The sequence below is a fragment of the Plectrocnemia conspersa genome, unplaced genomic scaffold (genome assembly GCF_051122295.1).
Source record: "Plectrocnemia conspersa isolate PC_06_02 unplaced genomic scaffold, ASM5112229v1 ptg000012l, whole genome shotgun sequence".
Classification (NCBI taxonomy): Eukaryota; Metazoa; Arthropoda; class Insecta; order Trichoptera; family Polycentropodidae; genus Plectrocnemia; species Plectrocnemia conspersa.
In genome coordinates, this window is record NW_028277176.1 from 31,858,871 (window position 1) to 31,882,386 (window position 23,516).

At 39.4% G+C, this 23,516-nt stretch overlaps 1 protein-coding gene and 2 long non-coding RNA genes across 17 annotated transcripts; 1 reads left to right on the forward strand and 2 right to left on the reverse strand.

Moving 5' to 3' along the window:
* Positions 1-473: 473 nt before the first annotated feature.
* On the reverse strand, positions 474-4,567 carry LOC148229007 (uncharacterized). The gene is made up of 2 exons (XR_015811606.1): positions 3,349-4,567; positions 474-3,237 (listed from the first exon to the last, which is right to left on the reverse strand). It is a non-coding gene; the product is annotated as an uncharacterized LOC148229007 (long non-coding RNA).
* A 4,760-nt stretch (positions 4,568-9,327) lies between these two features.
* Positions 9,328-23,417, reverse strand: Sin3A (SIN3 transcription regulator family member A). Of its 15 annotated transcripts, none has more exons than XR_015811613.1 (19): positions 22,589-23,417; positions 22,297-22,502; positions 22,010-22,226; positions 21,812-21,940; positions 16,059-16,232; positions 15,774-15,989; positions 15,588-15,705; positions 15,089-15,520; positions 14,891-15,013; positions 12,728-13,645; positions 12,531-12,655; positions 12,296-12,458; positions 12,049-12,224; positions 11,803-11,986; positions 11,559-11,728; positions 11,342-11,491; positions 11,024-11,269; positions 10,260-10,743; positions 9,328-10,192 (listed from the first exon to the last, which is right to left on the reverse strand). XR_015811613.1 is itself a non-coding variant. In XM_088199663.1 (19 exons), exons 1-19 carry the CDS (start codon positions 23,240-23,242, stop codon positions 9,974-9,976), a joined length of 4,983 nt encoding a protein of 1,660 aa, XP_088055789.1. In that variant the 5' UTR covers positions 23,243-23,417; the 3' UTR covers positions 9,328-9,973. The 15 variants fall into 15 exon arrangements, 8 of the variants coding, with proteins under 8 accessions (XP_088055789.1, XP_088055787.1, XP_088055788.1 ...); XR_015811611.1 differs by having other exon boundaries at positions 11,024-11,284; XR_015811612.1 differs by having other exon boundaries at positions 15,089-15,523.
* On the forward strand, positions 19,459-21,098 carry LOC148229009 (uncharacterized). Its single transcript, XR_015811615.1, has 2 exons — positions 19,459-20,151; positions 20,191-21,098. It is a non-coding gene; the product is annotated as an uncharacterized LOC148229009 (long non-coding RNA).
* Positions 23,418-23,516: the final 99 nt, after the last annotated feature.

A 23,516-nucleotide genomic window follows, 5' to 3' on the forward strand; every position in this document is an offset into this window, starting at 1 on the left:
AATGTTATAATTTATTTCTTAACGCACAAAGCGGTTTCTTTATTCCCTTAAGGAAAGCTCCTACATTTTTATTTTTACAGATTATCCTAGGAATAATTATAATCTTTGCAGTCGTCTAGGAAATAATACAGAGAAAATTTGCGTGTAATTTTACTTATAAATTGAAATCACTCTTCTGTGGCAGATAAATGCGCAAAATGATTGTAAGAAGATTTCAACAATATTTGGTATTCAAATTTTGGATATATTTTTTTTATTCACTAACAAAGCTGTAAAAATATTGATTTTTATGTTGAGAACTTGATATAATACTATAATATATCATTATTTTGATAACTATGGGAGTAGTGCCGAATGAGACGCAACTCAAGCTTTAAAAAAAATACGATATTGATATTTTTACAAAAGTATGTTTAAATAAATAATTATGACTGCCACCTAAGGAGGGGGGTGGATGGCAATGAAACAGATTGGCAGCTGCGGTAGTTTTTATTGAAATTTAACATGTTCACCGTCGATACGAGGCTCCGCCGGCCGTCGTAGTCGCCGCCGCTACGCCATAATGTCGCCTATTTTGCAGCGCTAACCCGATAAGTCGTCGTCGTCGTCCCACATACTTAATTTCGCTTTTAAAAAATAAAATTATTTAATTTAATTATTTTTCACGTATATGCTAAGCTCGTAATAATTTAACGGTAATTATTATTAAACATTACATTTAAAATTGTTAAAAATTTACTCTTAACAGAATTTATAACGTAGATGATGATTATTTGCACTTTTAGTCATTCGTTTATTGCGGATATGTTGTTATTTAATATTCGCGTGACGTTAGTCGTCGACAAACACTGACCTGAGAGACATTTTTTTTATGCGAGTCATGGACGATACGTGACATTTTTGGGTGTATTTATGGTAACAATAGGTGTATTAAAGTGTATATATTTCAGGTGTGTGAATTGTCGACCAAAAAAGGGACTACGTGAATATATTTTTATGCATTTTGTTGTTGAACTTTACAAATAATCAATAAAATGCAGGTATATACGCGTGTCGACTGAGTAATCACGAGTATCCGGATAAGTCGTAACAGGTCGTTCGGCGGCTTTGACCGGTCGCGTTCGGGTTTATATCGACCGATTAAGCCAGAGAAGAAATTCACCCCTTTCGGCACGCCCCTAGCGCCATAAATGTTGGCCGTACTTTAGTGTTTCGGGTACGTTCGATCACATGACTCACAATTTCATTCGCATCGTGGCCTGCGTTTGTTAACGGCCTCGGTGTATTATGCTATTTGTCTAATTTTCTAACCATCGTTAGAAAATTTCTACGAATCGATTATAGATTGCATATTGTCAGTTTGAAACACCGACAGCATTATTATTTTTGTATACTGTTCGAGTTGACCGTATTGATAAAAAATATAATTATTTAAATGACTGATATGACCGCGATGACTTGACAGGTTTCCCCAATGCGTCACACAAACAATAAATATACAATTAAACAATAAAAACAAAATCTTTGGTGCACATATAAAATAGACGAACTCTATCTCACATACCTTTTTCTAGCTCCTCATAACTATCGCCGAAAACATCATTGTGCTTGGTGAGCTCGTTGGGAAGCTGGATGGTTCGTGCAAGAGACGAGATCGTGATTAAGTTCGCAGCCGAAAGTCACCGAGCATTGACGGGTTGTTGACACCGACCCTTAGTAACTTTAAGAAGTGCTACATTGAGTAAACGCTACTCCGAGAATGCAATGAAGTGTATCCCAACGCTCATAGAAAAGTCACTAGGATACAAATTCTTGTAGATATTTCAGAAATTTTCCTTGGGGAGTGAAATTTTTAAAAATTCTCTCCAGGGAGTGCTTCGCTTCGTTCGGATTACAATGGACCCATATTCGAGGACGCTACGAACTAGCGTATCGTACAGAAAAAGAATCGCCAATAATTAGCGCTCCATATAACGAGACCGAGTATTCTCGACGCCTTATCGCAAATTTTGGCGAAGTGATAACATTTTAAATAAATCATAATTATATAAAATTAATAGAAAGTGATATTTATAAACAATCCTCACATTAAAATCAATATGTATTTTATTAATCGATGTTAAATTCTTTCGTTAACTCGCAACACTTATAGTTTTCGTTACCTATATGTTAAAAAGTTCGCAGCTAAAATTAAATAAAGCAAACTGTGCGATAAAGTAGCTTAAATAGTCGAAAATATAAGAGTTATGTTTTGGATTATTGAATTTTATAGAAGAGATGATAATCTAATTTTAAAAAATGAGTTATAAAACATAATAATAACAAAGATTATTTTCTAGAGATAAAGATAAATCGAGTGCATAAACACGTGAGAACTAAAAATTAAATACGACGATTTATAAACAACGTATAAAATAAAAATCCGACAGCTGGTCAGCTAGCGAATTGTAAGGATTAGTGGTTTATCATTTTTTATAGCTATACATTATTGATGTAAGGTTCGAGTCTAACTTATAAATTCCCGGAAAAAAACGATTACAATGACTTTCTATCAAAATTCAATAAATTTTATGGAAAAAATATTTCCTTTATTATATATGAAACGTGTTTAAAAAATTTAATTTTTTTTTTAATTTCGCCCACTTGGCTCCCTCCATCACCCATCAAATTTCCTGGCGCCGCATTGTCCTCCGAGATTCGTTCATCGCCCACCAGTGGGCGATATTATCTACTTTGAGAACCTCTGATCTAGACTTTCCTTTACAGACAAGATTTTTGATTCTCCTTTAATCTGTTCATCAATACCTATCATTATTCTACTGGTAAAGAATTTATATATTGTTGTGTTACATTATATAATAGTTTTTCTATCCATAATTTATCATTATCATTTAATTCTTTCTAATTATATATACAATATAAATATGTCATTGTTTAAAATAATCTATTTACTAAGTCTAGTTTTTGGAAATATGTCCAAGTGGTATACTCTTTTCCAATATATACGAATCTTTGGGAATTTTAAATCTTCCATCATAATGTGAAGACCGAACAGTTTTCTTATCTTCTGTGCATCACAAGCTGTGAGATTCATATCTCCCTTTTTTAAAGCATACATATTTGTACTAAATGCAATTTAAAATAAAATTGTATCAGTAAAATATTTAAAAAAATGTTATAATGTAGTCAAAAGTGATTTATTGTCAGAATCACCATTTCATGAGGAAGCATGCACAGCTGGAATAAAAATATAACGTTTCCCCTATTTGATGTCACATTTAGAAATAGTTTTTAAGCGTACACGTGACGACATTATTTTCAATAGAAGAATCAAATAATATTTCATACCTTTCTTCTTCATCATCTTCATCAATTTACACCGCCTATTCTTTTGCTTAAAGTTTGAGTATTTTCATCAATGATTATATATTTTATATTACCTTCAGCCAATTCTTTTTAATCCGAAATATCTTCACTCTCTAGTGAAGACAAAATCAGCAGCTATCAAGCCTTTGGTAAACTGAAAAATAATAAAATATTTAAAATTGTTAAGTGACATTTGACAGACATACAAAAAATGGTCTATAATTGTACACATAACCAGGCTTCCTGGAAGAGTATGGGGGGGGGGGGGAAGACGAGACAAATTTCCGGAGCCCGTTCTCTTTGAGCCCGACTCTGGAAAAAGTCATAGCAAGAATATATTTTAAAAAAAAGTAAAAATCTACTTCTGATCTATTTTAGCTATAAGTTCCTTCAGCTCTTTTTATACATACAATAAATTAAAGGAGCGGAAAATTGCCTCCAAAAGCACCCACTTTCTAAGTAGCACTTTCACAATAAGCATTATTATTTAAAGGGACAGATTGTAATTTTTTGACGCGGCTCTGTTTGTGTTAAAATTTGTTTGCAAATTATTGTTGACTTGATCGCTTTTTGAACATTTAAAGAATATTAAAAATGAGAGGAAATATTAAATGAATGTATTAAAAATATGATAGCTATCCTTACCGATATTACTACGGACTGCTAATATAAGAGGACTAATCAAAATATATTCAAACCGAATTTTGATCAATATGGGAGCGCAAAAACAATTACTACTTCTCATAAGTCAAAAGCAATAAAATCGTGTCGGCGCCGTTGCAGTGGGAAATATGGCAACACTAAGCAACAAAGAATACACGACTAATTATCAGATAAATATTATAAGTAGATATTTTTTAATGCATAATTAAAATATTTCGCAACGGTGGTTAATTTTTATATTTATTTTTAGCATAGAAAGGGTTAACTCGTACCAATTATTATTTACTCAAGAAATTATATTACGATGTTAAAAATATATAAAGTGCCATTTTGTCATGAGGTCTGGTATCATTTTTTTCCCAGGTCCCGGGTTCGCTCTCGTCGGCTCTGCACATGACTCATATTTAGGGGTATGGCTAATTATGAATAAATTAGTCAATATGTATACATTTAGTTTAGTAACATATTTAGTATATAATTACATTAGCACTATAAATAAATAATACAAAAGGACTAGCCTCCAGATGACAGCTGCACGGTCGCCATAGCGGGAATGACGAATATTTCGTCACAAATGTCATAGATGGCGTTAGTTGTCATTTTGTTTGAATTATAAATATGTTACACGCTGGGGATAAGGATTCCGGTTTGTTATTGTGTGCGTGAACTGTGTGGCTCAAAACAATTTCGCTCAGAATATTTTTTTTTTATTTTAAAAGAAAATATATATGTTTATTTAACATACATACATCTGAGCTAAGTTGGAAATTTCAACGGACAATTAAAAATATATTATATAATCGAAGAAACCAGACATTGATGTCATTAATTAAATATTTGCAAAATTCAAAATCTTTCACCAGTCAAAAAAATAATGAAGTCTTTAGCTATTCTTCAAAAGCAAAAAGATATAAAATGGGGAAAGAAATTATTCGCAGATTGTTTAATGGCTCGACGACTCTATTAAGTCATTAGAATCCATTGAATAAATTAAAAAAATAATACACGGGTAAGAGAACGAATAACTTACAGTGTATATTTGAAGCCTTGATATCAATTAACCCAGATATGCCCAAGAAATTTTGTTCTCTTAAAATTTCATTTATAAATAAAAAATAGTGGCACGAGTTTAGTGACCTACCCATGGGACAGTGGGCATATCTGGGTTTTAAACCAATATCAACACAAAATTATTTAAAATAAATCACTAGAGAAGATCGAACTTCTGTGCCACACTGCACTTTAATGACGAATACCAGCGTTGACGAATCAGCGACTGTCCTTAAAAGAGAAAGCGAGACAACGAAGTACACGCTACATCGCTTCTCCCTCTCATATATATGTACACGCACACAATAACAAACCGGCATCCTTATCCCGAGCGTACTCTACAAATTTAAAATATGTATATAACGCAGAGGTTCAAAAGTACCTAAAGAGCCGAAGGATACGTGCGAAGTTGGTGTGTACAACTGTACACACAGTGAATATTTAGTTTGAAGAATTTTTCACTTTCGTTCTCCCAAAACTATACTGAAGATTCGAAACGGTAAAAATATATCAAAGTTCGATAAAAATCCCAGTGAAAGGGCTTACTGGAAACGGCCGTCTGAATCACAGAAAGAGGTTGTTGCGGAACGATGTCATAAACCCGGAAGAGGTACAAGGAATCGGTCGGTAGAGGCTGAGAGGCCGAGTTTTCTTGGTGCTAAACTTGAAAGTAAATTAAATTTTCGAGTCTCAGTAAGCTCTGATTATAAATAATAGAAAATAAATAATGAAATAAAATTTTGGTAAAAAAGCTTAAGTTCTCTTCAACTCTGACATTACATTTTAACCCTTCGGTTATTCAACAAGCAGTATGTTAAAAAAAGTATCATAGACATTGACTTAAAAATTTATCTACAAATTTTCATATCATTCTTTGTTCGAACAAGAGACTTCTTTTACTGAATGAGATTCGACAGAGACTTAAATCTTTACCATCAATAATGGTATCCATTGTAATTCAGTTTCACTGTGAAAAATTTGATAATTTCAATAAACTGTGTTAAATAATTCTGATTCTTGTTCAAACTTTTCTTAAGAAATTTACACAATTTATAAAACTAACGGCATTGAAATAAAATTAAAGAATAACTTAATAATCGATATGGCCCTGGTGGTCTAATAACACCACCAGTAACAGCAGTGTTTTTAAGACTTTTTATTACTAAATATTATTAATTCGTTTGCAATATGACTAGACCTATTTTGTATATTTAAAACTTGAGTATTATCGAAAAAATACAGATTTTTCCATTCGAATGAAGCAATAAACTTATAGTTCATATTTATAGCATAATAAATAAATGTAAAATATATGTTTGCAGACAATACTTTAGTGAATCTGTAAACATATCGGCGATAGTGCTATAGAAATTGTCGATAACTGAGTGTGTATTAAATAGATAATTTTATTTTTTGAATTTAAATTTTCAAGACCGCTCATTATACAATCAAGAAAATCAAGAGCAAAATAAGTACAATATATAAATTCATTAGTCTGGGATGAAAGATATGTAAATATAAATCAACAATATAATATTTATGATATTGCTTCATTTTATTTATCGTCCAATATTGTATATGCCTAATGAATTGGATAAGACGATGCTACAAAATAGGACAATGATTAGTTTTACTAATTGTAGAAGTATAATTGGAATGGTCAGATACTAGAAAATAATTCATAAATGGTTCACAAGAATTCTCGCGTTTAAGTAGTCTGCGCAGACTGCTGATCACGATGAAAGTACATAGTGTTCGAAAAATATATTTTATTAGTGACATCTCTCGAACTGGATTTATACTACACACATAAATGGTAGATTTTTCTGACGTAATTTTCTCTCTCTGGAAACGGTCAAACACGAAAAGTGCGTTTGAAATTTCGAATTTTTCTCTATTCGTTCTAAAATCAAATCTATTATAAATATATAGGTAGTTTTACATGAAAAATTGCTCTTATTTGTAATTCTTAGTATTTTAGCGAATTATTTTTTTTGTTTATAAGTAAAACGTTTAAATATGTAATGTGTTTTCAAGTGAATTAAAAAATTTACCATACTTTTAAGTATTTACAAATAAAAAAATCATTAGATATGAAAATTTACGAGTTATCTGAATTTTAGTGAGAATCCAAAGTAATTTGCATTATGGCGACATGCAATGTATTAGTAAGAATTAAAGATGTATCATACATAGATTTAATGCTATAAATAGCGGTAATTTAATGATACATAATAAAAATTGGTAAGGCTGAATAAATTTTGTAGAGAAATGTGTATTTATATAAAAAAAATATCCCTTGGATCCGCAGAATTTAAAGTTCATATTTTTGCATTAAGACCTAAGTTTTAAATTTAGGTGTCATCTATAATAAACGATCTTTCAGTTCTTTATTAAATAACTGTTGTTTATTGCACCTATTGTAAATAGGAAATACTATAAACCGAGATGGATGATTTTATTAAATCACTAACAAATATTAGGTAAAAGAAAATAAAATGTCTTTTTTATTATTGTATAACATTATTGAGAAAAACATTAATTACAAAAATAATATACAATAATTATACCGAAATATAATTAAAATTATTTATATATAATTATAATCTCTCCAATTGAATACAATAAAGTTCGGCTGTGATGGTCTGACCAGGTTTTAATAATTCATAATACAGATGGTCGATTGAAACTGGCGTTTAGCCTGAAAAAACCATCGTTTTTTTATTGTGTTGCTAAAAAGGATCCGTTTTTCGTCTCTAGTAACAAATTGTCTCAGAAATCAGTTTCATACCTGCTTAGCAGCGAAGTACAAATTATCACATGTCGATCTGAAACCGAAGATTATGCAGAACTCCTACTATTGCTTCTTTCCCCTCCCCCTCAGAGTATTTTCTAACGATCTTTTACTATCGACCAGGGACAGCCATAATTTCTTAATGCTTTTGCTTGGATCTGATTCTACCAGTGAATAAACCGACTAAAAAAACATTTCTTGTCAGTTTTTGCCACGAGCAAGAAGAGGCTCGTGCCTGTGGAGCAATTTAAAATATAAGGGAACGAAGAGCAGCGACTATATTTAATTGAGACCTTTCAATAAACACTAATTTTGCTCCTTAACTCAAGTAAAGCAGATTCACTTTTCCCTTTGTACAATTCGTGCTGCTAATTAAACCGTGAATAATATACATAGCACTGGCTAATTATCTCAGATGTTTTCGCAACAATACTGATGATATGGTAGCTTGCAGCCAGTTACACGATCATGGACGTGAAATCTGTGTCAAAAGCGGATTACATGTAAGTTCATGGCTTAAAACAATTGCAACAAGATGGACAGTGAGTCTCTTTCCCTACTCCGAGAACCGACAAAACCAGCGTTAGCCCTCATTTCGAATAAATTATTTATGTCATTCGATAAAACTTAATGCAGGATGACATTTCGTGCAGATATCCTTTTACACAAACCTTTTAAGTTTTTCAGTGAATTTGCCAATAATTATTTATGTTCCAATTAAAAATCTTATTTCTAATTGGAAAATAAGTTAATATTACTTCAAACTTAATTATTGACAATTCACTAGAAATACCGTAAGAAATATTATTAGGGTATTTCTACTTGCTCTGAAGCTTTATTAAAAATATTCTTATAATAGTCATCATCTTCACTACTCGATGGCTTGAGACATCTTTCTGGACTTGAAATTAAATTAAAAAAATACTCTAATTTAAATATATTAATTAACCCAATAAATGATAAAACCGTCGAAACATTAGTAGTCCAAATAAGAATAATTTACTACAAAAATACGCAAGGTGTTCACGGTGGTACATCGCGACACAGACTATCGTAACAAGCACCCGTTATATCTGCCTAGCAATCTCAGACAGAGCATTTTTTTATTAATTCCAGATGATGAATGAAAGGGTATTTGTTGGTCGTAGAATGAGAATTTTTTCCCCAATACTTGTCGCTTCCATAATAAAAAAAATTCAAAATAGATCTAAATTATTAAAAAAAAAAAACAGCTCGAATAAAATGTCGAGCCCACCTCGACATAGGAGTTATAAGGTATGTAATAGTTTTTATTTGCATGCTGCTAATTTGGATTATACTTCTCTGTTTTTCTCTCGTAAAATATTGCAGGTTTGTCGACTCTTCTTTATAAATCTCAAAACTTATCCAAAGAGGGAACTAAGGGAGGAGGCGACGGGATCGGGCAGCTGTCGTGGAATGCAAATAGTCAGTCGTTAATTATGTAATTGTTTAATAGCTAATCATTACAATTTAATTATAAGTATTTAAAAACTCATGTAACATAAAAATATCAAAAATAACAATAAAGATTCTTTCGAAAAGGGCAGCGCGTTTCGTACGAGAGAAGTGTTAAGCGCTACTAATGTACAACAGTCGATGGAGAAATTCACAGTTAAAATCACAACACGGCGGCCCCTTTCGAAAGAAGCTTTTTCATCTTTCAAAGTATCGAACGCTGGGCTCGGAACGACCCTCGCGAGACTTGCGACGAACGCACGGTTTGCGTGTTGATTTTTCACGTTACAGAGCAACCGAGATGAAGGGCCGCGTTCGTCGCTCGTCGCGCGGCGGCGTCGACGCCAAAGTATTATACATATGTACAGACGTTACGTTACTTTGCGCGACTATCGCCTAAAATACGTATCTCTAATCCATACTTCGCACGACCGAAAGCTCGAGTTCTTCGTCGAGTATTGCTTCGCGATACGTCTAGCCTAAATAAAAAAGTGATTGTTTCGTTTGCATTCGCACGGCACACGCAGAGAAAAAGAGAAATAAAACAACGAAGTAACGTTACGGTAAAATTACGCCGACGACGACGGTCGTCGAGAATACGACTCGCGCTCGGACGCGGAGCCATTACCGGTCGGGGGCGTGGGGCGGGGCGGGCGCCAGCCGATAGCGCGCGTACGGTCCGTACGGGGGCGCGTCGGGGCCGCCCGCCGACAGCACGCGGGTGCCGCGGCGTAGCCACTCGGAGGCGGTCCTCGCCTGGACCGACGACACGTTCCGTCCGCACCATTCCGCGAGCCAGGCGCGCCACTTGCCCTCCTGTCGCCTGCTCGCCGCCTTGTGACTCTGAAACAGGCAGGAGACGTCAGCGAACCGTCGGCGGACTCCGCTCGGCGCCGGCCTCTCTGCTCACCTTCCACGCCCTCTCCAGAGCGCTCTTCCTGCACAGAAAGTGCTGCTTCTTCGCCACGTAAGCGAACTTGCAGTCTGCCGCGTCGTCGAACAGCCCTTCGGTTCCGTCTCGGTTGACGCACGCGTAGGAATCCGCCGCCGTCGCAACGGACCGACTATCGTCGGCCTCTTTTCTTTTATTAGATATCGTATCGTACTCGTCGTCGTCGTCTAGGTCGTCGTCGGAGGAATGTGCCGCGGGCCGCGGCGGTGGTCGGACGGACGGTTCCGCCGCCGGCGGTCTTCCGTTATTAACGTATCTTTTGCGATACCGTCTGACGTTTCTTTGCAAATAGACGGCCTTGCGACCGCGCCACACTCCGTCCTACCATAATACCAAAATTACACATCAATACATTTGCATTTCGGATCGGATTATATCAGTGCAGGCGACGGTTCCGCTCAAACTTAAGTACTTATAAAAATGTGAAGGAAAAGTCTCATCACTAAAAAGAAACACCAAACATGTTGAACCAGCGTAATTTAACTTTAACTCATTTATATCACATATACACATAAATATATATAATACGATACACATAATACCAAATAATTCAACAAACTACTGCGACGAAGCCAACGAAAAATAAAATAAAAAAGAAAACAAAGTTTGGCGCTTCTTTCGAAAACAAAGTAAAGCGTAAATGACGATACTGATACGATAATAATATTAATAATGATAATAATAAAATAAAAATAATTTCAAAGAGAGCAAGCGGCGGTCACCTTGTAGATGCCCTCGGGCAGCTCCGCGTCCATGACCGAGGGATTGGCGTATCTCTCCCTGTACCTAGCCCACTCGCCCAGGCGGGCGGGGGGAGTGGGAGGGGCGACGGGGGGCTCTTCTTCGGCCGACTGAGGAGCGAGAGTCGGGTCCGCGATTCCGTTCCCGCTTGAGCCCCCGTTGCCGCCCCCGCTTCCGTTGCCGTTCTCCAGCAGTTCGAAAGTCACCCGGCAGTCGTCGCCGCCGTACTGAAAGTCGGAACGCTTCAAATTAGTCCTGCACCGCCCGAATCGCCTTCGATGATGTGTGTCGAAACTCACGATGCATATTTTGAAAGCGTGGTCCTCGCGCAGCACTTTCTGCGCTCTCCTCTGATAGGCGGCCACGGAGGACGCTCCCGATCGAGCTTTCTCTTGCAAGTGGAGCTCCACGCAGCGGGAGGCCGCCCGCTCTTGGACGCACTGCTGCAACTGCGAAACGAAATCGTTTAAAAATCGGTGTCGAAGAAAAAGGTCTCCGAGGACGAACGACCGATACCTGTCTGACGGCGTAGGACACCACTTTGTCCAGAGTGAAGGCGACGTAAGCGTTGACTCCGAACATGTCTCTCAGGTTGTCTTCGTAAGCGGAAGCCTCTGTGTTGCCGTCCAACACGGATCTGACCATCTCCAACAGGGCAGAGTAGTACTGGGAGACGGGCAGCGTGTCTGAATAAACGCGGCTTTGTCAACAAACACCCGAAAAATGAGAAAAATAGACCAAATAATCGAAGTGCACTCACTGTCGGGCTTTAGCTTCAGCGCCACGGCTACGCCCGGTCGTCTCAGACGTGAGTCGCCGACCTCCTCTTTGGCGAGCCGCATCGCCAGGGCTTTCATGTCGGCAAGCCTCTGGCACAGGACGGCGTGCAGCCTCAGAAAGACGTACCAATGGCCGCTGCCAAAGAAGACTATCGGCTGGGCGTTCTGAAAAGCGGCAAAGGATTAGTATCGAAAAGAGCGGCAGGGCGGGGAACGCGAGAAAGTACCTTGTCTTTGATCTCAATCGGTTCCGAACGGCCGGGGACGCCGACGATCTCCGCGGCCAGGCCGGATTCCGCAGGCTCGGTTTTAATTCTGGTCGAGCTTTCGTTGGAGCCTTCTCTCTTCCGTCCCGCAACTTTGGCGTTGCAAGCGTCGCCCGTCTTCGAAGAGTGGATAGAATCTAGACGCACGAAAAAAAAGGGTCAATCAAAAGTTTGGAAAACGACTAACAGCAGAGTCGAACGGACGAACCTTTGGCGTCCGGCGCGTCGGCGCTGTTGCTCCTCGCGCTGTTGGAGCACTTCATGTTTTCTTTGTTTTCTCGACTAGTTTTGTCTTCTTTAGATTGCCTGTTTCCTCCTTTGGCATTGCTTACTTTGTCTACGGAGGCGTTGGTGTCAGATTCGGACGACAGCTGCAAAATACGAAACGAATCAGTCGATCGAATGTAAAATAATCGTTTGAAATAAAAAAGAGCGAGTCTCACGTCTTTCTCTTGTTTGACTAATCTGGCGGACTTAGATTCGTTGTCGCCGTCGAAGAGCCCCGAGCCTGTCTTAGTCTCGTTGTCTGAAACGGGACTGTCCATGGCGACGTCTAGATCTTTGTCGTCTGGACGGAAGAAATAAATTTATATAAAAACGAGTTCGAGCCTTAGACATGTCCGGTTCGGCGCCCACTCACCGTCGTCGCGCTCGTCGTCGCTCAGCGGATGACGTGGGTGCTGGAAGAGATCCGGGAGGAAGTGCCTCAGAAGCTGCTTAACCTTCTGCTTCTCCTGCTTCTGGATCGCTGTCTGTCGCCGCACGTGGTGAATGAGAAGATCGGCGGCGTCCGCCAGCAGAGACGCGCCGCCGGGACCACACTGGGCCATCAGATGTGGGCCGGTGGAGTCTCCTCTGGGGGGCGACCTGCCGCAAGGCAGACCCGCGGAGGCCTGGATTTGTTCCTTTCGCTCTTCGTAGATGGCCTCTATTTCGTTGAACAGACTCTTGGAGCGGAGGGCTTTGAGATCGTTCTGTTTAAAGTTGACGCCTTGGTAGTCCAGTGATTTCAAATAATACTTTTCGTTGAGCTCCCTCCACTGCTTGTTGAATCCTTTCTGGGCCTCTCGCCACTCCTCCTCCTTGGTCTTCAGCCTTCTCAGTACGATGGGAACGGCGATCAGGGGGTTCTTCTTCAGCCCGGCTATGATATCGTTGGCCTTCTCGCCGTAAATTCTCCTCAGAGCTCTCTGGTGGATCGTAGGGCTGGTCCCTCCGAGGCAGTCGTCGAGCCTGAAGCGGGCAGCCTCCTCGGGATTCATCCGGCAGAGCTTCTTGTGAACACCCTCTAGAGCCAGGATGGTGGAGGCGTTGGTCTCGATCACGACGTCCAGCTCGAATCTCTCGTCTTCGCATCGGTATATGTACTCTTCGAATTGTGTCTTTCGATTGGTGACGAAAGTAGAGTCCTCCGCCCACGTCGGAAAACTCACCCAAGTCTCGTTGAGAACGTCTTTGCAGAGGGGAGTTCGACCGGAGCACCTTCGCGAAGGCGAGTCGGCCGAACCGCGCGGCAGAGCGCAGTAGGACGTGCCGAGACGTCTGCACGTCGTTAAATCTACAAAGATGTTCCAACCGCCGGTCAATTAAAAAACTAATTTTAAGTACATTAAATTTATTTTAATATTTTTGTAATTGTTTATTACCACTATTTACTTGTTTTTTTTTTGAAAATAATTTAATCAATTTTATTCACTTGTATATTTATCTACGAAATAAATATTAAGTTGCAATTATCTACACTCTATTTTTTTCCAACAGTCAGTGCTTGTAAGCAGTGCTCAACGCGCGACAATCACGTGTTCTTCACAAAAAGCATCTAATTGGTTGTTCATTTGAACAGATCCACCCTCAAATACTATTTCAAAAGGGTAGTATTGGTTTGCAGTTTGCGTGATTTTATTTGCGTGTGCATACAGTTGCCGAATTTATTAAAGTGTAAAAATGTCTTCCACGGACACCAATACTAAAATTAACACCTGTAGTCCTCCAAAAAAAACGGACTAAAAGAAATCACATAAATATTTGAAAAAAAAACACTATTTTAACTACATATTAAAGGGAAATTTTGGAAAATCCCAACCAAATTATTGACAAAGTATCGACAAAGGCAGGAGTGTGTAAAACATGAATTTATTGAATTATTCAAGTATATAAACATAATAACTTGAAATTTTCAGAAATGTATAAATTATTTTATGGGGTTTTTGGGACAATAACGCAAGAAATATGGAAAAAATGTGTTGAGCATGTTAAGGATGAGGTTGAAATTTATATGTGGGAATTAGATAATGTGATAGAATTAAATATTCAGTCATTTTTATTAATGTAAACTAGAATTGATTCCTCAAATCGATTTTATTTGCTTTATTTCAATAAGTTGTTTTATATTTAGTATTTAAAATATGATTTATTTGTAATTCTTGCCTTTAGTATTAGTTTTTACGTGTTTTCTAATTGTAAATGTTTTTAAAATTAATGACGTGTTTTATTTATTTAAAAATTCGTTTATTTGTTCTGATTCAGCCCTGTACTCAGCGATCACGTGAACCGCGCGTGCACTTGTTATTGTCGATTGACTGTTTTAAAAAAATAGACTATAGTAATTTTGCCCATACTTTGCACTATATATAGCGTGGTAAATGGTATTAGGGATGTTTTAAGTTTAATAAACCATACCCTAGATATCTTGTGAACATATTAATTTTTTTTTAAATTTGAGGGATACGCTTTGAAAATTAAAAAAAATCAGTCATAACTTTTGTCACTCGATTTAAATCAAATTTATTTTTAGACGACTGACCTATTTCCATTGCGGCATCTCCCTGCGGTCTGTCCTGTCTCAGTTGCGCACCCGACAGACTGAGGGTGTTGTTTTCTCCCGTGTACCGTTCTCCGCCCGACGAATAGAGACTCGCTCCATATCCTGCGAGTGGCAAAACGAAGAGTTACGATCTGCCGTTTCGTCGAATGACGAGCACTGCATATAAAACTGTCTCACCTTGGGCGGTCAGCAACGAATAAGGATGAGGCGGATGGGTAGACAGCGGTTCTCTCGTCGAATTGTTGTAAGCGTTGTGAACAGGAGCGACGACCGGAGGGGGAGACGAAGCCACGGACACCTGAGAGGGCGAACCGCCGGCGGCTCCCGGAGCCAATCCCAGGAACTCCTGCAACCACCGTTGCAGCTCGGGATGTCGGGTGAAGAACGCAGCGGTGACAGCCAGCAGCTCGCTCTTAGACACCACCTCGTTGTTAAACAGCAGCAGGCACCTTAAGAAATTGTCGTAGACGTCGTTGTTTCTCAGCACGTTGCGGACCTTATCGAAGAAACTGAAGTCGCTTTGCGTTCCGAACTTGGCCGCTTCGGCAAAGGACACGTCCCTCGGCGCCGCGGACTTGTGCTTCTTGGGCGGAGGGGGGCCGACCGTTCCTGCTAATCGAAAGCAGTTCGTTAACGTGTCGATGCGGAGCGGGCGCCACCAACGAAAAAAACTCACCGATTTGGTTGGCCGAAGAGAAGCTCGGCGATCTTTTCAAATGGTGAGACGACGAACTCAAAGACGAGGAGATGTGATGAGAGGCCGTCGAATGTTTGGAGAGATGATGAGAAGACACCTGAGGAGAAAATGTTCGAATTGAAAAAGCGTTCTATTCGGCGAGGGGCCGAAGCGCCCGCGACTCACCTGTACGACAGGATGTTGGTTGGTCGCCTGAGAGGAAGGCGCAAGATGCGACAGCGAACCGTCCCTCTCGGTCCTGTGCGGGACGGCAGGCTGCGGAACCGCGACCGGAGCGGCCGGCTTGGGAGTGCCGTATCCGGGCGAAGTAGCCCTGCCGATTCCTCCGCTCGAGTGGTAAATTTGAGATTCAGATTCGATCGCTATCGACTCGACGCCCCGCTGAAAACACACCGGAGCGTTCAGTCGCGCGTCTCCGTCGGCGCCGAGAGGAAAAGGCGGGAGGCCTACTTGGGGCTGATGCGCGGACGGACGCGGCCGCGACGAGTCCGGGTTTCTTGCCGCGTCCAGAGCGGCCGTCGCCTTCATGGCGGCGCCTCCGATGCCGCCGCCTCCGGTGGCGTCGGGAAGGAACTGACCGAACTCCATCAAGAGGTCATCTTGGTTTTCAAACAGTTTCGCCACCTGCGATAAAAACGATTCAGTTTTATTTCTCTCGATTAAAATCCAAAAACGGCTGCCACGTTTCTATCCTATTATATGCATACAATACTTATATATATCGTGAAATATGGCATGGGTGCTTAAATACTCGAAACTGAGAATTCGACTATTAAAAACAGAAAATACCTCTTTACATTTCATGCGATGTTATGAACACATGCAAAACTTCAATAGTAAATACTATTACAAAATATAATATTTTCAAACGAAATGAACGTTTTTTTAAAGATATTCGTGCACATGAAACGTATTGTTTTATTTTTTCATAAAATTTTAAAACTGATATCACAAAACACTATACGGGAAACGCTGCTTCAATATTACAAAATATCAGATTAAGTATGTAACACAGTATGTAGATTTTTGACATTTGTTTGGATGTTGTATTTAAATCCGATCGCGTGACAAACTTCATCAAAAAGGAATGAAAGGATTTTAGACATAAGCTTCGGTGTAATATATTTGAATTGATAAAACTGTCATTTATAAATAAGTCGTCAATCAACCATTTGCAATAGGAAAATTTCGCAAGTCTGCAAACCAGTCGAAGGAATTTTGCGCAATTTGAAGATCATTTAAAAAACCCCCATTAATTTCTTATTTCTAATGTTATTATAGTCATTTTTTTAAAATATTTTAAAAAATATTTAGTATTACGTCTAAATTTCACTAGGTTTAACATACACGTAAACATAATACAAAACATTATTTCATGATTAAAAAACAGTTCTTTTATTTAACTTATTCACCTAAGATCTATAAAGTTCGAAAATATAATTATCGACAATTAAACGGTTTTATTTATAACGATTTTTGAAGTTCAAAAAAATTATTTCGTTCTTCGCTCCCGCGTCTCAAGCCGGGGATTGACTTGTAACGGAATGTTTTAATGTAATGCTAGTTTCGAGTGTTAGATCGGTGAACAGAGCCCCTCGCGTTATGTTACAACGTTCAGTTGCAAGTCAGTCTCCAGCTTTAGAACACAAAGATGTGTGAATGTGTGAACTCACAATCAATCAATATTTCAAACTGATGCGAAATTTTAATATGAGATGCTCTGTCACATAAATTCCCATGTTTATTACAGTATATGACAGCTGGGTACTTCTATCGCATAACTTCAATGTTTATTACATGGAAGACAGTTCAATAACAGTGCAGTGTGTAATTTCAAAAGATTACCGTTTTTAATTGAAAGCAAAACACTCTTGTTTCAATTCAAAATAAAAATAAGCAAACCAACCACAGTAATAATTCATATTTACTACCAGAAAAAATTCGGCATAAAATACAAAATAAATTGAATGATTTAAAATCACCGCAGCGGCGGATTCCGAGCGCAATGGAAAAACGACTATGCCGCCACAGCGGCTAATCTGATCGCATAGGGTTATAACCAGGGCTGTGGAGTCGTTAAAAAAAAAACACGACTCCGAGTCTGACATTTACCAACAACACGACTCCACTCCAACTCTGACTCAAAAAAGTTCCATTTTATCTGGTAGTTTTGGTGTTCTTCTACACGTTTAATATTCATACGCTATACACATTCATTATTATGCAATTAAAATTTCATAATTTAAAAAAATGCAGTTTATATAAAAATGTTCGGGGTCGCTCATTTTTCACGACCACGACTCCGACTCCAACTCCGGCCAAAACACCACGACTCCACAGCCCTGGTTAAAACGACTGATCTCCAAAAAAATGTATAAAACGGTAATTAAATTTTAAGATTTGAGCAACTCTACTGTTTAGGCATAGATTTATTCGATGAGTATCACACGATAAACAGGAAATTTGCAGTAATGTTTTTTGAAACGGCTGTCAACGAACCTGAATATAAACAAAGCTAATGTTTATTTTGCTATTGTGAAACCTTTATCTAGTGAGGTGAATCACTGTCGAAAAACAAACAGTCACTCTTTAAATAAAAACAAAGGTCGAAACTGCAAGAATTCACGTGAAGAAATAAAGCAGTTGTTAAAGGCTGTTGCGCAAGTGTTTTTTCAAAATTTGCAAAAAAAAATGTAATCTAGTGATTAATAAATATATTTTACGGTGGTGCAAATTCAGATATTTCAAATTCAGAAAAAGTACACAATGTCACAATTAATAAATAAGTAGTAGTGTCCTACGTTTGGTTAACCCATACGTCACGGTGCCTCGAAATGAAAAATGACATCCGATGTGGTCGCTCAACTCCCCCAAACATTTCAAGTCAAAATATTGATGAATTCTTCAGCAAATTTATTTAAAAATGGATAATTCTAAGTATAACATTTGTTATTCATGATAAGCTTCATCATCTGGTCAATATTTAGGATTTTTTAATTAATCATTACGACGCAAAAAGTGACGACGTAAACGCCAAGATTTCGCTGCAGACTAGCTTTGCAGGTATACGAGTGACTGCCGCGCGCTCGGTACATAAAACTACGGAGTAACCCAAAAAAATAAACAAGTATTTCATTTATTTATTATTACAATTTTTGAAATAAAAAATTGTTGCAACATTTATGTTGTTAATATACAAAAAAGTCAATATATAAATACTATTTTGAAATTAAAATAAAAATTTGAAAAATAAAACCCATTTATTTTATAAACACAAAAAAATTCAAGTGTAACACTAAAAAATATGTTTATTTTATACATATATATTAACATTTTATATTAATTTCAAATTTGTAAAAACTTTTTTCAAGCACACCTTTCTTTCGGATAGTGATATTTTGTGCAAATGATTATCTACAAAAGTGAGAAATGACATTTTTGCTAATACGAGTTTATTGATATATAATTCAATTGCAATCAAATATTCACTCACCATTGTAATTTTCTCCACCGTAATGGGAAATCTTCCCGGCAAACTGAATTCTTATCCATAAGTTTTTATGTGTATCGTGCTAATAATTTAAAAATAATAACTCCAAAAAATTTCCATTTTCTAAAAAAAAGTGTCATTTCTGAGATTCGGTACTTCCAGTGAGCCAGTAATATCTGACGGGAGATAATATTTACTCAAAAATAATATGTTATGATTTCCTTATAACAGGATAGAAAAAACTACAATATAATCTTACTAATCTGACAATCTTTAAATTCTCAGTAATCCAATATTATCTAATGGTTAATGGTAAGATAAATTTTTAGTATCTTGTACTTTTTATATATGTACATCGTATTTTTTATTGTCTGTAATTTGACTTCATTTCTAAATAAACCCTTTTACATTGGCATGCGTGTCCTTGCCAACAGTTAGAGGGCGAAATATTTCCCTGATTGCGGCTATAAGAATTGAAGGAATTGGCTAGTGAATCATTCAAGTCGTTTAAATTTGGTGTGTTTTTTTGGGTAACGGTGTAGTTTGCGATAAAGCGTTGAAGGAACCGCGTGGAAGGGGCGCCGCGCGAAATTCTTAGAAGGCGAATTTCTCTAAAAACTGACTCAGGTATACAAATCACACGGCGACAGTAGCGATTAGAGTTGATTTTATTTTTTTCTCGCGATTGGAGATAATAAAGTACAATGATTATTTTTAATATTTATTCTTTAAACTATTTTTGACAAACACAAAAAGTTTGCGACAAATAGGATTTATATTAAATAAGTTACTTGAGTAAAACCAAAAAGTTAAGGGAGTCAATAGACCCCACAGGCACGGATGGGTTAATGAAAAGAAGCAATATCAATACAACGAAAGCACGAAATCGGAAAATTAGGTGACAAATTTCGCGTCCTTTTTTCATCCCGTGCAACGTAAAACGTCCACCGATAATTATATGTAATAGTGGAGAATGACATTTTTTAAAAATATTTCATTAACTCAAGGTAGTCAAGTTAGAATTACACCATCGAGAGGATGAGAAAAGTTCAAGTGGGGAAAAATGTTACGGAAACAATTTGACTCGGGCAGTGTTATTATTATAAAAAGCCATTATGGACGTTTAATTAAGATATAAGCTATCATTTTTAAGATGAAGAAGTACACTTGTATAAAAAAGATCTGCATTACGAGGACTTTTTGCACTTTTCAATGGGTGCAATAAAATCGAAACTGCAGTGCCGCGCCCTTACAGATTTTTATTTTGTCAGCGTATCTACGGTAGATAGCCATCGTCGAAGACTACAGTATAGAAAAACGAGTGAATATTTGCAAAAGTCATGGCGCGATCGAAACAAACGTTTCGCATTTTGATATTATTGCATTAAAACATTCGTCAGCGTCGATTTTTCGTCAAAAGAAGAATTTATTTTTGCAGATTGGATTTGGTGAGAATGCAAAATTTAAAAAGTGGATGGCTCAAAATCAACGAGAATTATTGTTATTAGTATAATTTTTTAAGGCATTTTAGTCAACGTAATTTAAAAAATGGTATGGGATATTTTTATTCAGGAGCAATTTAACAGGGGAATATTTTAAGAGATATGTGCATTAATAAAACGATTTTGGTGCATTACAATAATAAAAAAAAGCATTAAATAAATATGTCAATATTGAAAAAAAAAGATTAGATTGAGCAATATTTTATAAATTAGAGATAGTGAAAACGAATTTGATAATTTTTCTTATTCAGTCGAAGAAATAAACAAAAAGTCAACAAAAGTAGTTCATAGGAATATTATTCGGTCCAAGTAATCATGATCGACGATGATTATCTTAATTTTAGGGTTCGTCGAAACTTCCATCTTCAATTTTGGAAATAACATTCTACCGTCTTTTTCCGAATATAAGCCCTAGCGTGATTTTCAGGAGTTTTTGGAAAATAAGCCCTAGTTAAAATAAAATGAACGCCAACATGTGGCGATTGAAATTCAGGATGGAATTCAGAATTTGATTAGTTATGACTATGTTCCAAAAGAAAATGAAATGACTGTATTTGAAATAAATGTAAAATTCCTATATAAAAATAAATATTAACCGAAAATATATAAATTTACTTATTGTACGTGTAAAGTAAGCCCTCCCCCGATAATAAGACCTAGCTCATATTTCGGACCAAAAAAGAAAGTAAGACGGTATATAGTTTTTTTTTATATATCTTATGGATGATGAATTTTACTAAAAAAAGTTTGTAGTGGAACAAATTTAAATAGAACGTAGAAAAATGTCAATATACGTCGGTAGTAACTTTACTGCAAACACGACGCTACCGGAGTCGAAGACGTTAGAAACGCAACGATTAAAATTGTCAAGCATATGGTTAGAAGCTAAATTATCTTTACAGGCACATATAGCAAATACCGCAACTAAAGCAGCGTCTGCCTATGAATATATAGGAAAGTGTCGAATTCGATTCAAATGAAAAAAGTGATATTTTAGAAGCATGGGAATTCAGGTTAGAAATTGCCACATGGAGATTGTGCTAAAATTGTGATTGTGATAAATAAAACCGGCAAAGATATAAATTGCAAAGGGTTAATAAATTTTGACCATTTTAAAACATATAGACCTTATTCGATAATGGACAGTCACTATTGGATAAAATCAACAGCGATAGATCTAATTAATATATTTTACAGCTAGTTTATCTCACCTGAGCGTAGACTTCCTGCTCCGTCTGCTGTTTGATCTGAGGTTCCTTTACCTCCTTCTGGCCGCGCTGGTATGCATGAAGGATCTCTAGGAACTTTTTGTACTTTTCAGGTTGACGGTTGAAGCGGTTCTGCGGGCGAAACGGAGCATCAGAGGCGAGAAATCGGAAAGAGAAGAAGAGAGGGGGTGGGATGGGTACCTTTATCTTGTTGACGTATTCGATGGCGTGATTGAATTCGACGGGCTGGCTGGCTGAGTTGGGGGGCGGCGGCGCGGGCGCCTCCAGCTGCTGGTGCGCCTGTGAGATGTGGTGAAGCGTGTTGGTCGGGACGGCCGCGGTGGAAGCCGTCGCTGCCACCGGGGTCGGCGCCGTCCCGCCGGAGGGCAGACTGTGAGCGACGGTCCCCGGCGCGACGCTGAGGAGAGAGAATTGCATTGAAAGAGTCTACGTCGAAAGGAGAGTCGCAGCGATCGCAGGGTACCAACCCGGGCAGGACGTGGACTAGCTGCTGGTGCTGTTGAGACGGGGGCTGGACGGTCTGCGGAGGGCCGGCCAGGACGCCGCTGCCGGTCAGGACCGTCCCCATGGGGAACACCGCCTGGGCCACGTTATTGTTGTGCGCCTGCTGCTGGTGCTGCAGAGAGCACGAGTTGGGCGACGGCATCGAGACGGACACCTGGTACGCGTAGCCCTGCGTCGGTCGGGGGAGAGTAGAGTAGAGCAGTTACATAACGGCGAAGAAGAGGAAGAGGAAATAGAAGAATAGCGGATAGAGACCTGGTCGTTGGCTTGCACTTCGATCTTGTAGCCGGGCGGCAGGAACGTGTTGAAGCCGACTATGAGCTCCGGGTGACCTTTGAAGAGGTGCGACACCCGGCCGATCACGCCGGGGGTGTCGATGCTCTGGCTCTTGAACTCCTTCATGATGTCCAGGAAGTCGTTGTACACCTGCGGCTGGTTGTTGAACTTGTACTTGACCTGGTCGAGGTAGGAGAGCGCGTCCTCCACCTTGAGCCGTTGAAAGGTGCTGCCGACGGCGACGGCAGCCGCGGCGGCTGCGGCGGCCTGGGGCGCGGGCGGCTGGGCCTGGTCGCCGGCCGCGACGGGAGGCGCCGGGGCGCGCGGTCCCTCACCGAACGCCTTGTGGCGCTGCGGGGGCTTCGGCGGGTACTGCGCGCCCGCGTACTGCAGCGTGCCGCCTTTCGAGTAGTTGATTACTTGCTGGACCTGCTGAATCTGCTGGACGCCCGCCGCGCGGAACGACGCCTCGGCGAGGGGCGGCGGCGACGGCGGGGAGGCGGAGCGCCATTCGCCGACGGCGGCCGGGCGGAAGGGTGCGGAGTCGCCGGCGGGCGGCGAGAAGGCCGGGGCGCTCGCCTGCGCGGCGGCCGCCTCCTCGGGGGCCGGCCGCGGGGGCCCCGCCCTCTTCATGTCTCGCGGGGGGTCTCTCGGAGTCGCGTCGCAGCGGCCCTCTCCGAGGAGCGCTAGAGACGCCCCGGGGCCCGCTTCGGCCGCGAGCGGGGCCGCGCGCGTCCTTCGTCGTCGGCGATCGCGCGGAGCGTTCGCCGGACGAGCGACATTCCCGAGCGCCGGTCGCGCCGAGACTGGCGGCCGAGCGTCGCCCGAGATGCGACGGACGAGTCTATCGCGGGACGGCCTCTGGGGGGGCGTCCCCGCGCGGACGCCGGAGCGCCGGTCGGGCGGC